This window comes from Leucopleurus acutus (assembly GCF_964270905.1).
Source record: "Leucopleurus acutus genome assembly, chromosome: 15".
NCBI lineage: Eukaryota > Metazoa > Chordata > Mammalia > Artiodactyla > Delphinidae > Leucopleurus > Leucopleurus acutus.
In genome coordinates this window covers 77,826,808-77,844,240 of record NC_139157.1, presented here as the reverse complement: position 1 = coordinate 77,844,240, position 17,433 = coordinate 77,826,808, and the positions used below count along the sequence as shown (strand labels likewise).

Here is a 17,433-nt window from a genome sequence, read left to right as displayed (position 1 = left end):
AAGATAAATACCAAAAGTAACAACTTTTGAAGTCAAAGTAATTGTCTCTAGAAGGTAGAAAGTTGGGACAGGTACTGCTGTTTTTCATCATAAGGCCTTTAGATTTTTTTAACTGTGTACACGTTACTTTGACAAATTTTACATATATAAAAGAAAATAAGGTCACCATGGTCTGATGTGATTTTAGACATGATATCTATTTATTTATTTTTAAATGATATTTATTTTGAAATTTCAAATGACATTAGGGGAAATGTGATTTTTTTTTTTTTTTTTCGGTATGCGGGCCTCTCACTGTTGCGGCCTCTCCCATTGCAGAGCACAGGCTCCGGACGCACAGGCTCAGCGGCCATGGCTCACGGGCCCAGCCGCTCCACGGCATGTGGGATCCTCCCGGACTGGGGCACGAACCCGTGTCCCCTGCATCGTCAGGAGGACTCTCAACCACTGCCCCACCAGGGAAGCCCGGGAAATGTGATTTTTACGTTTATTGAATGGGGCATGGGCTAAAAAGGGGCTCTAAAACACTTTACTAGATTATCCAAATACTACAACAAACATTTATGCACCAAATTCTTCTTGAAGCAGCACTTCCTTACTCCCTCCACCCTCCCCTCAAACTAACCATGTTCGCAAAGAACAGAACTTTGAAGCTTAACCAACAAAGGATGGTACAATAATTCTAAGGCAGTGTTTCCATAAAGACGGGGCAAGCAGGCTGAACAGCAGTCGTTACGCCTACCACTCAGCTGCTCCTCTTTGCTAGTCTGGCTTTTCATTTCCTGTGTCCCTGCCCAATTCATTATTTTCGTCATCATTGTCTCTATACCAGTTATTCATTTTCTATTTACCAGAAGTTTCCCTTGATCTAATACCAAACTTAGCCTGTCTGCTTATAACAGGTTATAATCTGACCACTTCTTGGTAAGCACAGATGTTTCTCAGTAACATGAATAAATCCTGCAGTTAATGCTATCAGAGTGATTAACGTATTCACATATGGCAATCAAATCTAGGCATGGAAATGTTAAAATTTGGACTCATTGAGCCTGGGCTACAATTTAGTGCTAAACATCTGCAACAACACTGGGGCGCTGTTATTTTAGCAAGACACCTGAACATAGCAAAATTAATTTTGTTCATTTTTATTAATACAGAACATACTAACAGAAAGTTATCTTTCAATATAATCAAAGTTACAAATACTGTAACCAAGAAACAAATAATATTCACTTGACTTGACTCTCCTCTTCGTTGAATAATTTTCTATTAGGTAGTACAGTTATTTTTACCAATTTACTTTTAAACTGCTTTCTGATTTCAAAGAAATTTCTTAGCTTTTACTTATTAAATAATTCCTTCAGTTGGGAATTTCATATATCAAAATATTTCCTGCAAGTTAGTACATTCTTCAATGCCTTCTACTTAACCTAGTTGTCTTAAAATGCAATATGATTCTTTGAAAGTTGAGTATGACATCAGTGTTTCCCAAAGATCAGCATAAAGCCCATAAAAAAGAAATGTTTTCCTTCCGCCAGTCACAGAGGCCATATGAATGTTCCACATTCTTCATATTCAGCAACAGGAATCGCTTACAGCTCAAATGGCAGGAGACAAGGGAGAACTTAGGCCATAAATGTACTTGTAAAATAGATAAAACTCCAAATATATTTTAAGATTCCGTCTTGACCACAGATGAGAAAGTGTTGGAAGAGCTCTTCAACTTTTCTGTAGCAGCACCTCTGGTCCCCCAGTTAGAAAAAGAGACGCAGGACGGCAGTCCTTCTTAAGCAGCACAAACTCAATCTGCAAAGACTGGGAGAAGCCCTCTTCCCCAAAGATATACCCCAGAAAATAAACTGCCATGTGCAAGAGGGTCAATTATCAGAATAAATAACCATATTCTGAAGGACTGATAAAACAAAGAATAGTTTTACACAAAGAATACCCTATGCATTCAGAAATTTCAGGACAATTATACATTAAGTACTTAATGCAAGTAATATTCTATCTGTTGAAAGTCATTATGAACTACAAGTTCTTTTAACTGAATTTCATATTATACAAAACTTAAGAAGTGTGGCACATTTCTACTATTAACCATTACATTATTTTTGTTTTTTTAAAAAAAAACATATATTAATCAAAACTGATACATTACCCAGACCTTTTGATTTAAAATATAAACGAAGGAAACCATTACAAACTCCGAATTCAAACAGGCATTCTTCTATACAAACCTATGAGTTATTTTAGTTAAAAAAAAAAAAAATAGCTATTTCAATGCAATTAAGCCACCTCTGATTAAGACATACATTTCATGCATGTGAAACAATAAGTTTACATTCAAGAATAAGTTCCATAGCAAACAAATTACAGCATTTATTCAATAAGGAATATTAAAAATAATTCCAGTTAATAGAAAATAAAATAACTTTAAGCACATATAATTTATCATGTACATACTCCAAAATCTCCAGAATTCAATTAGGAAATTTAAAGAACTTCTTTTTAAAGTACATCTTAGAAAAACCAACCAAAACAATCGGTGGCTTAACTAAAGAGAATGTGCATACATATTCATCCTTGACCTATATGTAAAAATTGAATGAAATATAGAGGAAATGAAGGTTACTGTTTTCCAAAATTTCTGCAAGATAATATTAGTACTTAAGTCAAAACACTTACCTGCAAAATAAAAACAGCTTGAGGTATTTCCAATGCTGAAGCAAATTTCTTAATGTTAAATACCACAATGAAAACAGTCTCCTTTGAATATTTACATCTGGTTGACAGGTGAGGCAGAAGATAAAGGTCGGCCAAGAAGCTTTCCAAGCTCACCTATATTCTTTCATCCCTTATGAAGTGTAAGCTTCAAGGGAAATGGTCACATGTAAAAACACCAAATGAGATGGGTTTCCTGACTGCAACATCTTAACCAAATGGAAAGAGGAATTTTAAATCTTCCTACCGGAGACCTACCATGAGCATTAATTCCTATTCTAGACAGGTAAATAGGTCCTTTGAAATCAAACCTAAGCTTGACAAAGAACTCTACTGGATAAACTGAATACATGAACCACCTCAACAAAGATGGTACTTTAAGCCTTTACACACGACCTGTGAAAAGGATGAAGTGTTTTATTTAGATTTGGTCTTTCTTCATCTTTTTGTAACTATGAATCCTAAAGGGTTAGCAAGTCATTATACTCACACATCTTGTAATCACTTTCTTCACACAATAGGCACACATATACAGTATCATATGCCAATATAATATTATCAACACAGCATAAACATTTAAGCAGCAGACGCATTTCGCATGAAAGAGGCTCCATGCATCATACGGACTGTCCCATCAGAAAGGAAACATAAGAATGCCATTTCAGCAGTTACAGTGTTGATATGATCAGTATAGCGAATTTGTTTTATACCCGTCATATATTTTCCTAAGTCATCCATAAGGAAGAAGCAAAGGACAAAGACAGCTTTAAAAAAAAAAAGTTATGTGCCAACTTCAAAAATGACATACTAACCAGACATCAGCATTTGAAAGCTAGGTTGAATAGGACTGGCCTTGATGCACATGCAGTAAATTTGTTTTCAAAATATAAAATTAAATGGTAATGTCGGCAGTATTACTACTGTTTCTATATTTATGATTAATTACTAGCAGTACAACTCCCAGAAGGAAGGAGATGGATCCAATAGCGATGTAAGCAATCCCCAAAAATGGATTTTTTCCTCCCATCCATGAAATAGTGCTCAAGATCATCCGTTTTCGTCCATCAAATGAATGTACAGGGTAATCTGAAGAGTGTATAGGAAGACTTTTCCACGTCTAGTTACTTGATTTTTAAAATACAACTTAAAAAGTTGGCATTTAATTGATTGTAATTCATTGGTAAAATTCTACAACACACAGGTACCTTACTCATATGTTCTGAATCACAAAATAATTATATAATTATTAACCAAAAGGATTGATTTCACAAATTAAATGTTAGTAGTAAAAGCCAATATAGAGACAAGATGAAAAGGCAGAGGGCTATGTACCAGATGAAGGAACAAGATAAAACCCCAGAAAAAAAACTAAATGAAGTGGAGATAGGCAAGCTTCCAGAAAAAGAATTCAGAATAATGATAGTGAAGATGATCCAGGACCTCGGAAAAAGAATGGAGGCAAAGATCGAGAAGATGCAAGAAATGTTTAACAAAGACCTAGAAGAATTAAAGAACAAACAGAGATGAACAATACAATAACTGAAATGAAAAATACACTAGAAGGAATCAACAGCAGAATAACTGAGGCAGAAGAACAGGTAAGTGACCTGGAAGACAGAATGGTGGAATTCACTGCTGTGGAACAGAATAAAGAAAAAGGAATGAAAATAAATGAGGACTGTGTCAGAGACCTCTGGGACATTAAATGCAACAACATTTGCATTACAAAGGTCCCAGAAGAAGAGAGAAAGGACCCGAAAAAAATATTTGAAGGATTATAGTCGCAAACTTCCCTAACATGGGAAAGGAAATAGCCACCCAAGTCCAGGAAGCGCAGAGAGTCCCAGACAGGATAAACCCAAGGAGAAACATGCCGAGATACACAGTAATCAAATTGGCAAAAATTAAAGACAAAGAAAAATTATTGAAAGCAGCAAGGGAAAAACGACAAATAACATACAAGGGAACTCCCATAAGGTTAACAGCTGATTTCTCAGCAGAAACTCTGCAAGCCAGAAGGGAGTGGCATGATATACTTAAAGTGGTGAAAGGGAAGAATCTACAACCAAGATTACTCTGCCCAGCAAGGGTCTCATTCAGATTCGAAGGAGAAATCAAAAGCTTTACAGACAAGCAAAAGCTAAGAGAATGCAGCACCACCAAACCAGCTCTACAACAAACGCTAAAGGAACTTCTCTAAGTGGGAAACACAAGAGAAGAAAAGGACCTACAAAATCAATTAAGAAAATGGCAATAGGAACATACATATCAATAACTACCTTAAACGTGAATCAAGGAAATGCTCCAACCAAAAGACACAGGCTTGCTGAATGGATACAAAGACAAGACCCATATATATGCTGTCTACAAGAGGCCCAATTCAGACCTAGGGACACATACAGACTGAAGGTGAGGGGATGGAAAAAGATTTTCCATGCAAATGGAAATCAAAAGAAAGCTGGAGTAGCAATACTCATATCAGATAAAATAGACTTTAAAATAAAGAACGTTACAAAAGACAAGGAAGGACACTACGTAATGATCAAGGGATCAACCCAAGTAGAAGATATAACAATTATAAATATATATGCACCCAACATAGGAGCACCTCAATATATAAGGCAAATGCTAACAGCTCTAAAAGAGGAAATCGACAGTAACACAATAATAGTGGGGGACTTTAACACCTCACTTTCACCAATGGACAGATCATCCAAACAGAAAATTAATAAGGAAGCACAAGCTTTAAATGACACAATACACCAGATAGATTTAATTGATATTTATAGGACGTTCCATCCAGAAACAGCAGATTACACTTTCCTCTCTAGTGCACACGGAACATTCTCCAGGATAGATCACATCTTGGGTCACAAATCAAGCCTCAGTAAATTTAAGAAAATTGAAATCATATCAAGCATCTTTTCTGACCACAACGTTATGAGATTAGAAATCAATTACAGGGAACAAAACATAAGATACACAAACATGGAGGCTAAACAATATGTTACTAAATAACCAAGAGATCACTGAAGAAATCAAAGAGGAAATCAAAAAATACCTAGAGACAAATGACAATGAAAACATAACTATCTAAAATCTATGGGATGCAGCAAAAGCAGTTCTGAGAGGGAAGTTTATTGCTATACAAGCCTACCAAAAGAAACAAGAAAAATCTCAAATAAACAATCTAACCTTACACCTAGAGGAACTAGAGAAAGAAGAACAAACAAAACCCAAAGTTAGCAGATGGAAAGAAATCATAAAGATCAGAGCAGAAATAAATGAAATAGAAACAAAGAAAACAATAGCAAAGATCAATAAAACTAAAAGCTGGCTCTTTGAGAGGATAAACAAAAGTGATAAACCATTAGCCAGACTCATCAAGAAAAAAAGGGAGAAGACTCAAATCAATAAAATTAGACATGAAAAAGGAGAAGTTACAACATACACCGCAGAAATACAAAGCATCCTAAGAGACTACTGTAAGCAACTCTATGCCAATAAAATGGACAACCTGGAAGAAATGGACAAATTCTTAGAAAGGTATAACCTTCCAAGACTGAACCAGGAAGAAACAGAAAATATGAACAGACCAATCACAAGTAATGAAATTGAAACTGTGATTAAAAATCTTCCAAGAAACAAAAGCCCAGGACCGGATGGCTTCACAGGTGAATTCTTTCAAACATTTAGAGAAGAGCTAACAACCATCCTTCTCAATCTCTTCCAAAAAATTGCAGAGGAAGGAAAACTCCCAAACTCATTCTATGAGGCCACCATCACCTTGATACCAAAACCAGACAAAAATACTACAAAAAAAGAAAATTACAGACCAATATCACTGATGAATATAGATGCAAAAATCCTCAACGAAATACTAGCAAACAGTATGCAACAGCACATTAAAAGGATCATACACCATGATCAAGTGGGATTTATCCCAGGGATGCAAGGATTCATCAATATATGCAAATCAATCAATGTGATAAACCATATTAACAAATTGAAGAATAAAAACTATATGATCATCTCAATAGTTGCAGAAAAAGCTTCTGACAAAATTCAACACCCATTTATGATAAAAACTCTCCAGAAAGTGTGCGTAGAGGGAACCTACTTCAACATAATAAAGGCCATATATGACACCCACAGCAAACATCATTCTCAATGGTGAAAAACTGAAAGCATTTCCTCTAAGATCAGGAACAAGACAAGGTTGCCCACTCTCACCACTATTATTCAACATAGTTTTGGAAGTCCTAGCCACGGCATCTGGGAAGAAAAAGAAATAAAAGGAATGCAAATTGGAAAAAAAGAAGTAAAACTGTCCCTGTTTGCAGATGATATGACACTATACATTGAGAATTCTAAAGATGCCACCAGAAAACTACTAGAGCTAATCAATGAATTTGGTAAAGTTGCAGGATACAAAATTAATGCACAGAAATCTCTTGCATTCCTATACATTAATGATAAAAAATCTGAAAGAGAAATTAAGGAAACACTCCCATTTACCACTGCAACAAAAGGAATAAAATACCTAGGAATAAAACTACCTAGGGAGACAAAAGACCTGTGTGCAGAAAACTATAAGATACTGATGAAAGAAATTAAAGATGATACCAACAGATGGAGTGACATACCATGTTCTTGGATTGGAAGAATCAATACTGTGAAAATGACTATACTACCCAAAGCAATCTACAGATTCAATGCAATCCCTATCAAATTACCAATGGCATTTACAGAACTAGAACAAAAAATCTTAAAATTTGTAATGGAGACACAAAAGACCCCGAATAGCCAAAGCAGTCTTGAGGGGAAAAAACAGAGCTGGAGGAATCAGACTCCCTGACTTCAACTATACAAAGGTACAGTCATGAAGACAGTATGGTACTGGCACAGAAACAGAAATATAGATCAATGGAACAGGATAGAAAGCCCAGAGGTAAACCCACGCACCTATGGTCAACTAATCTATGACAAAGGAGGCAAGGATATACAATGGAGAAAAGACAGTCTCTTCAATAAGTGGTGCTGGGAAAACTGGACAGCTACATGTAGAAGAATGAAATTAGAACACTCCCTAACACCGTACACAAAAATAAACTCAAAATGGATTAGAGACCTGAATGTAAGACCGGACACTATAAAACTCTTAGAGGAAAACATAGGAAGAACATGTTTGACATAAATCACAGCAAGATCTTTTTTGATCTACCTCCTAGAGTAATGGAAATGAAAACAAACAAATGGGACCTAATGAAACTCAAAAGCTTTTTGCACAGCAAAGGAAACCATAAACAAGACGAAAAGACAACCCTCAGAATGGGAGAAAATATTTGCAAATGAATCATCAGACAAAGGATTAATCTCCAAACTATATAAACAGCTCAGGCAGCTCAATATTAAAAAGCAAACAACCCAATCCAAAAATGGGCAGAAGACCCAAATAGACATTTCTCCAAAGAAGACATACAGATGGCCAAGAGGCACATGAAAACCTGCTCAGCATCACTTATTATGAGAGAAATGCTAATCAAAACTACAGTGAGCTATCACCTCACACAGGTTAGAATGGGCATCATCAGAACATCTACAAACAACAAATGCTGCAGAGGGTGTGGAGAAAAGGGAACCCTCTTGCACTGTTGGTGGGAATGTAAATTGATACAGCCACTATGGAGAATAGTATGGAGGTTCCTTAAAGAGCTAAAAATAGAATTACCATATGACCCAGCAATCCCACTACTGGGCATATACCCTGAGAAAACCATAATTCAAAAAGACACATGCACCTCAATGTTCACTGCAGCACTATTTACAATAGCCAGGTCAGGGAAGCAACCTAAATGCCCATCGACAGATGAATGGATAAAGAAGATGTGGTACATATATACAATGGAATATTACTCAGCCATGAAAAGGAACGAAGTTGGGTCATTTGTAGGGACGTGGATAGATCTAGAGACTATCATACAGAGTGAAGTAAGTCAGAAAGGGAAAAACAAATATCGTATATTAACGTATACATGTGGAACTTAGAAAATAGTACAGATGAACCGGTTTGCAGTGCAGAAATAGAGACACAGATGCAGAGGACAAACGTATGGACACCAAGGGGGGAAAGCGGCTGGGGGTGGGGGTGGTGTGATGTATTGGGAGATTGGGATTGACATGTATACACTGATGTGTATAAAATGGATGACTAATAAGAAAATAAATAAATAAATAGAAAAAATAACAACATAAAAGCCAGTACAGTTTACAAGCAAAAACAACTAAAGTTAAGGGTTATATAATTTCTCATTTCTTAGATATTTCTGTTCTCATTACACAGGAGGGGTAAAAGGTCTGTAATGTGAAAATATATTTCAGATAAATAGCAATGAAAGCCATAGAGGAAAAAGAGCTTGACAGACCAGGAGAAAAAGGAAGAATGAAGAGATTAGGGGTCTCTATGAGCTCAAAGAGCACGTGTAGCAAGAGTGTCGTTATGAGAGAATGGGACGACTCATACAAGGTCGAAAAGCATGACAATGAAGTTTTACATTAGTGATTTGGAGCAATGGGGAAACTCACGGTGTGACACTGGATTGACGACTAAAACAGAGTGGAATTGAAGGGTGGATCCTTAAACAAATTTGAGAAATGGGACACCAACATGTTGGATGAGCTACCTACACGGACCAGTTCTAGGATTTGGCAAGAGTTAGGGAAGAGGAGAAGACAGAACTAAGTCCCTATGCAAAAGGTTTACAACTTTTTCAAAAGCATCTTTTGAATCATGTTAGCTCCCATCTCTTTCTCCAGCTTCCGTAGCTCCCCAGCCCCGCAGATGACTCCCCAGCCCGGCTGTGACTCCAATGGCAGGCTCAGCTCTACTAGTTCTTAAATCAATCCCAATCTGAGCCAGGAATGACTGTAAGAGCTCTAACTAACCCAACACTCTATGGGATGTGGTATCAAATCACCCATGCTAGTCTCTCTATATCGCAACCCTATAAAGTGGGCTTCTGCCTTGATTCTAATACCTAGTTCCCACCTTATACCCGATTTTGATAATTAACCCTTAACGTTCTGCAGGTCAAATTCCTGTTTTATCGATTTTCAAAATAGTCTGCATTCCTCCTAAAAGTTCTCTTGGTGCAAATTATCTGTCAACTAAGAACTCCTGAGTGCTCCAAAGATTTCCCTTCATTGTGCTGTAGGCTACAGGATGCCCTCTACCTTGGCCATAGCCTCAAGATAATGTTCTTTCTACCAGCACCTAAACTGGGTCTGTCTGTCTAAAATTTCTGCTATGTAGGCCTAGGTTCAAACACTTGGTCACTTTCAGTCTGTCACTCTCAGGTCATGTTCAGTTGTCTACTGAGGTGCAAAATCAAAAAACTAAGGCTACAAATAGGTCTTTATTTTGAAATTAGGTCTGTTAACTTAACCGTTTATTAATCCATTATAAACCTAAAACTATATACTTACAGCTAATTTGGGTTATGAAAAATCAAAAATGTAAGATCATCAGCACACATGCTAATATTTGAAAATTTTTCATTCACGATATATACAAGCAATGGGCTAGAAATTAAAAGATGTAAGGATTTTGTTGAGAATAAAAGTTAGTGCCCAATATTTCTGGCTTAGGAAAGACTTTGCATCCAGGCCAATATGGGCTGGTCTGACTACTTGAGTGAACCAGCTAGGGATGCAGCCTACAGTGATGGTTGATGGTAAAGTCAACACAGCTTGATTATGAACCCTGATTCTTCTATTGCCTGTGTAATCTCAGTTAAGTTACTTAAATGCTCTATGTTCCTATATTCTTGTCTATAACATGGAGATGACACCTGCCTCACAATGCTTGAAATAAATAAAATAATACATGGAAAGTACTTAGTATAACGTTGACATATAGTCAGGATGAAATTAATGATATTTATCAGCACTGAAAAGTATGCCTAAATTATTAAGGTGGAACAATACAGCTAATGATAAAAACGTTTTGATATTGTAAACAGAGCAATAATTATAAATAATTATGTTGATATGAAATAACAAATTTGCTGATTTTTATTATCTAAAAAAATATAGATTAAAACAGCCCAGTACCACCAACACTTAGATTTACTGAGTACTAGCCTTTGCATTAAGCTGAATTACAATCTCTCTTGTAAAAATATCTAACTTATTAATAAATCTAGCACCTACATTTTAAATAATTTTACCAAATAAGATGCTTGAACTCTAGTACAAAGTATTTAAAACTTAAAGGCATTTCTGGAAGAAACAAGTTAAAAGAGACTTTCTCATACATAAACACATACTCATAAAAATGCAGAGAGCAAAACTAAAACACAAAGTAGCATGCCACATAACTGAGACAAGATTGGACTACACTCCTTTCAAATTCTTTGAATCTGTGCACAAGGCCAAAAAAGGATACTGTATGTGATATTCAAATAGTATCGTCCAGCTGGTAATGTCGGATGTAAATCACTTTTCCTCTCTATAAGACGATACAACTTACGAAAAGTAGGTAGTGCTGCCGTACGCATCCAAACAATAAAATCCTCATTTATGAACCCACTATTATCTTCGTCAGGATCCAGCATATATACTGGTTTAACCCAGTTTACTGGCTTTGTTGTGCCTTAAAAAGGAGAGATCGGTGTGGGGTGGGGAGACAAGACATTTGATTCTGTTGAGAGTTTCACTGAAAATTCACACTCTAATAAAACAAAGATACACAATATGAATATTTTCCTTATGTTCAAAAGTAGAAATATATTCATATTCTAAGGAAGTCTTAAAATCGAAAGAGAAACCAATTCTTCACATAAAAACTTAACAAATAATTACAAAGATTTGATTGATATCTCAATTAAGAGAATACTAAAAGTAGGCTACTGAGTATATTCCAAAAAGCAAATGACTTAATTCAAAGTTATAATGGTAAGAAACATTACATTGTGAAATCAAGGAGGCATAGAAACAAAAAGAAATTTGGACTTATAACTATTAATAATTAAAATAAATACTTGTTTAAAATAAACCTTGTCACAATGTTAAAAGATTACGGTTGAAACGCTTACAAGGAAATACCAGAGAAATTCAAGATTAAAAGTATACTACTTTTCCTTTAGAATTTCAGTACATTAGAAGATACTACATATTTTACCTAACTTGACAGCAAGTTAAGAAAAGTTGCTTTTTAAAAAGCATAAACTTTTTTAAGATTCTAAAGACAGAAAATTTTAGGTACTTCATTAAAACGCCTAGCTTATGTTTTAAGGGGTATTAGTAATATTTTACCTTTGAATCGTTCTTCTAGGGGAATGTCTGCTCCAGGGGGATTTCTGAATTTCACATTTTTATCTGTCCACCAAGCAATACCTTTCTTTATCAAATGAATAGGTGTAGGATCAGATTCATTGCCAACCAGAAACAAATCTAGTGTATCTAAACACAAGAAAAGGAAGATACTGCTAAACATCTACTGAATATCCATAGTGCCGGCTTTCCTCCATGAGAAATGAGGATCTGGCACTTGCCCCCCAAAGTGGTTGTAACGAAGCAGGCACGTGATGAGCATTTGCTCTTGATTATTCACATGTGAATTAACTATGGTAACTTTATAATCCTAGATGAACTTGCCTTCCCTCAATAGTTCCAGGTCATTTTCCTACATGGCTAACTGATATGTGATATGGTCAAATGTTTTAATAGTAACCCAACTAAAACAATTTGCAAGGTAAATCTGCCTCTATTCTTTAAAAAAAAAAAAAAAAAAAAAAAAAGCACTGCTAAATAGCTTCTGGCTTATCAATTTCTCTCTCTGCACTGTCCAATCTGGTAATCACTAGCTATATATGGCTACAGAGCCCCTGAAATTACGGCTGGTCCAAATGACTATGTTTTGTAAGGATATAATGTACATCAGACATCAAAGATTTAGTATAAAAATTAGTATATAAAATATCTCACTAATAACTTTTATATACTGAATATCACTTACCTGCTGAAATTATATGTGGGGCATACTGAGTTTAATAAAGTATAATTAAAATTAATTTCACTTGTTTCTTTTTTATTGTTTTTTTTTAATGTGACTACCAGAAAGCTTAAATTTATACACGTCTCACATTTATGGTTCACATTACATTCATATCAGACAGTGCTGCTCTAAATGATCAACTGTAGCCCCTATCTAATGGTATAAATATTCAAAGTTGTTGGTAAAGGTAGCCTGGCATTTATTTTATCATGTATGAAATAGTAAGTTAGCAGAATGGCCCTGCTTCTTTCTTCCCAGAGACAGAAATTCATTCTTAAAATATAAGAATTCACAAAAGAAAGTCATAAAGCATTATAATACCCCACTAAATAACTAATTCACATATTTATCTTAAAGCTGTTGAATTTCTCAATCTCATTCATGTTTCTGAAAGATTATACAAATATTCCTAACTACAGTATAATATATATATATATCATCTTTGTTTATCTCTGTCTCATACCATTAAACATGCTGTTGGCAATAGCTCCACAAGGAGCAATTGGTTTGTCTTCATTTCTTCGATAAGGCTCACATTCCTTACTGGGATTCTGATATTTAGAAGGAAAGAAGAGAGAAGTTATTACCCAGGCCTCTGGGAGAACTATGAGTTAGTCCTAATTACTGATTAAAAATTCAATCCCTACATATTTCTCATTTCCAATGCATGTAAAATATCTATATTATAAAACAGACTATAAATAATACCACATTTAATTACTCAAAATATATTCTTTAACATTACTACATTATAGCCTTTTTTTGCATATACTGTCATATAGGTATATGTCAAATTGACTTTTTTCTCTTTTTATAAATTTATTTATTTTATTTTTGGCTGCGCTGGGTCTTTGTTGCTGTGCACAGGCTTTCTCTAGTTGCAGCAAGCGGGGGCTACTCTTCATTGCGGTGCATGGGTTTCTTATTGCGGTGGCTTCTCTTGTTGTGGAACACGGGCTCTAGGCGCACGGGCTCAGTAGTTGTGGCGCACGGGCTTAGTTGCTCCATGGCATGTGGGATCTTCCCAGACTAGGGTGTGAACCCGTGTCCCCTGCGTTGGCAAGTGGACTCCCAACCACTGCGCCACGAGGGAAGCCCCCAAACTGACATTTTGAACAATTTTCATACCAACATAGAAATCATAACTACAAAATGTTTTCTGCACAAGAAAAACTAAGAAGCCGTCTATTGTCAATCCAGCTGTGACAGAATGAAAGGAATCTTAAACTTGAAGTAAGAAGACTGGAGCTTCGGGACTTCCCTGGTGGTCCAGTGGTTAAGGCTCTGGGGTCCCAATGCAGGGGGTCCGGGTTTGATCCCTGGTCAGGGAACTAGATCCCTCCTGCATGCCGCAACTAACAGCCCGCATGCCACAACTAAAGATCCCGCGCGTCACAACTAAAAATGATCCTGCATGTCGCAACTAAAAAAAACAAAGATCTCGCATGCTGCAACGAAGATCCCACACGCGGCTCCCACATGCTGCAACTAAAACCCAGCACAGCCAAATAAATAAATATTAAAAAGAAAAAAAAAACCTGAGCTTCTAGTTCCAGCTATGTACTATGTGACTTTGCGCAAGTCCCTTGATTTATCTGCACTTCACTTATAAAATTAACATGTTCAAGTAGATAATTTCAAATGTTGTAATTTGGAAGGGAGGGAGGGAGGAAGGAAAAGTCTAATGCAGATTCCTAGAATATACCAATTTTCTCTAAGTTGTGCACCCAGGTATAAAGAAAGCACAAATGTTGGCAAGGCAAACAGCACTTCACCTGTCCTCCAGATTTGGTTTTGGCTTAGTCCCTGTTGAAGATCTCAAGGAAACGTGGAAGCTGTAGGATTAATCCAGAGATTCTACCAAGTCTGATATTAGGTATACATCTGAGTTGTTCTGCGACTCCAAGGCCACATTAAGCCATGTCTCACAACACATAAACAAACCAAGATAGTCTCGATTTGAAATTAACTAGAACCTAGCTAGGCCTCTTAGGGCTATTCCATTATAACCAACCTTGGCTTCTTGTATCTACATTCTGGCAGAGAATCTCATAAAGTCTCTTTAATATTTGACTTCCCAGCTTTTTGGTCCCTAAGACATCTACATTCAGAAAGTTAGTATTCTAAGACCATGAAGATAGACAATGTATAACTTGGCTTATTACTATTTGAATGTTTTGATGAAAACTGATTTCAAAAAAATAAGGTAAATAAATTCTCAATGGGGCAAATATATTTTAACCACTAAACCATTTTGGAGGGGAGGGGGGCAAGGAATAGCAACTTTATTTGGAAAACCAGAAAAGATGGTGGACTAGTGTCCCGAAGAACCACCTTCTAACTACTAAATTATTGAAGTTTTTTTGAAAAAAGGAAAATATTTACTACCTATGCATCAGATACTGAACTAAGCAATGCTAGGTACTTTGCAGTAACTGGCTTATTAGGAAAGCCATTTAATAAAGAGTACCTAACATGTACCACATACCATGTAAGGTGCTAGAAATGGAAAAATGAAAAAAAAGTCCCTGCTTTTCAGCTGCTCACAATGGAATATAGGAAACAGACTCAAATACAACCAAGTATAATATGAAATAAGAGCCATGATAAAGGTGTCTATATTCATTCCATATATATTTATTAAATGCCTTTCATGTGCTAGGTACTGGAGAGGCACTTGGTATATGGTGATTAAAGAAAGTCATGCTCCCTGCTCTCATGAGCTTGCAGTGTAGTTGGGAGGACAGAAGATAAGGGGAAGACTGTCTCTGGAGGTAGTATCATGAAAGTTAAGACCTAAAGAAAGTAGGAGACAGCCACGTGAAGAGCAGGCAGAAGAGAGCTTTAAGCAGAGAGAACAGTACACACCATTTAGAAAGAACTTGATACCTCTGAGAAGGTAAACAGGGAATGTAGTTAGAGTATGGCAATAAAGAAAATGACATATGATGAGACTGGAGAGTCATGCATAGCTCAGATCATCCTGAGTAAACCAACCACTGAAAGATTTTAAGCAGGGAAGTGGTATTTACTTTTTTTAAAAGATCACTCTAGCAGCTCTGTAGAAAATGGCCTGGAAAGGAAGAGCAAGAGTAGATGATATGGGGAGACAGTGTGTTAAGTAAAGTGAGAAGTGACTTGGAACAGGGTATGAATGAAGTAAATACGTAAAGAAGTTATTTTGCATCCAAAGACACTAACGTAAACAGCAGGACTGAGGTGAGAGGACCTCCAGGGAAAGAGTAAAAAACACATTCTAGACAAATGAAATGGAAATGCCCAAATGGGCAGATTACCTGCATCACCAGGCATGGTTAGGGAACAGCATATATGGCTCAGGGCAGCCAGGCCAAAGGTACATTAAGGATAGAATATAAAATCAATGAAGCTGAAGTGGTAGGCTGACATCAGATTGTGAAGGGCCTTATATACAATGTTAAGTTACTTGAACTTCAATCTGTCTGTTCTTAACATCTTTAAAATTTTTGAAAGCCACCTGGTCTTAAAGTCATATATTTTGGTCTAGTCCAGGGATCGATAAATGACAGCCTGCAGGCCAAATCCAGCCCCACCTCCTGTTTTTGTAAATAAAGTTTTATTGGAACACAGCTACCCATTCACTTAAGTATTCTCCATGGCTGCATTCATTCTAAAATGGCAGAGGTGAGTAGCTGCAATAGACTATATAAACTGCAAAGCTGAAAATGTTTACTATTGGCCCTTTACAGAAAAAATTCATCAATCCTTAAGCTTAGTCTAAAAGCTCTGCTTGAGGTTTGGAAGAAAAGAAGCTCAGCTTCTTTTGCCCTCGGTGAAGAGAGTGTGTATCTATATAAAAGAACTGTAAATCAACCACCACTGCTAGGTCTTTCAACATACCCAATCTATGATCCCAATCAACAAATTCTTGGTGTGCCTCATCAACTTGGTGTGTCTCACAGAACTTCACCTTCTCTGGACTTGAGTCCTAAAAGTTGGATCCCACGACATAAATCCCACATGGACTACAAGATATTGCAGACCTAACCAGAATCTTTAAATAGACTTATTATTTCTTAAGATCCCAAACATCAGGAAATAGCAATAAAACCAGGAAGGATAACCTAGAGTAACTTTACGTTTACCAGGACCATTCTGGTCCCAGTATGGTCCTAAATTGCATTCTAAGAGTGTCACTGTTTCTAAGAGATACTTGAATTGCTAAAGGTTTGCTGCATTGGTAGCAATAATATAAAATACTTGGGCGCCAACCACTACTATGAGAAGCTGAACAACAGTCAGGAAACTAAGATCCTCTAGTCCACAGATTCCCAAACCAGGCTGAGCATCAGAAGGGGAGCTTGTTAAAAATAGATATTTTAGAGCTCCACCCCTGTAGACACAGACATATGAGACTTAGGAGAATCCTGGAATCTGTGTTTTCAAAAAGCTCCTCAGACAGTTTTTCAGTAGCCCACACCCTTTGGACTTTAGTACTCGGGCGCCCCACAAGGTAAAAAGCAAAGAGCATACATCTTCAATTCTAAAACACAATCTCAGAAATTAAAAGTAGCTTATTTACATATTCCTACCCAGTGTAATAATAATGAGTAAACTCAAACAGAACAAATTATATTCCCAGAATGCTAGACTCATCAAAATTCCATTACAAA

General features: G+C 36.4%; 1 protein-coding gene across 1 annotated transcript in view; it reads right to left on the bottom strand.

Moving 5' to 3' along the window:
- Positions 1-1,129: 1,129 nt before the first annotated feature.
- Positions 1,130-17,433, bottom strand: part of TMEM30A (transmembrane protein 30A) — a 37,679-nt gene continuing 21,375 nt past the window's right edge. The window contains exons 4-7 of the mRNA XM_082855936.1: positions 13,245-13,332; positions 12,040-12,186; positions 11,171-11,377; positions 1,130-3,810 (exon numbers count right to left, since the gene is read on the bottom strand). Coding sequence (XP_082712062.1) covers positions 3,617-3,810; positions 11,171-11,377; positions 12,040-12,186; positions 13,245-13,332 — 636 coding nt within the window. The 3' untranslated portion in view covers positions 1,130-3,616. The remainder of the gene's footprint in view (positions 3,811-11,170; positions 11,378-12,039; positions 12,187-13,244; positions 13,333-17,433) is intronic.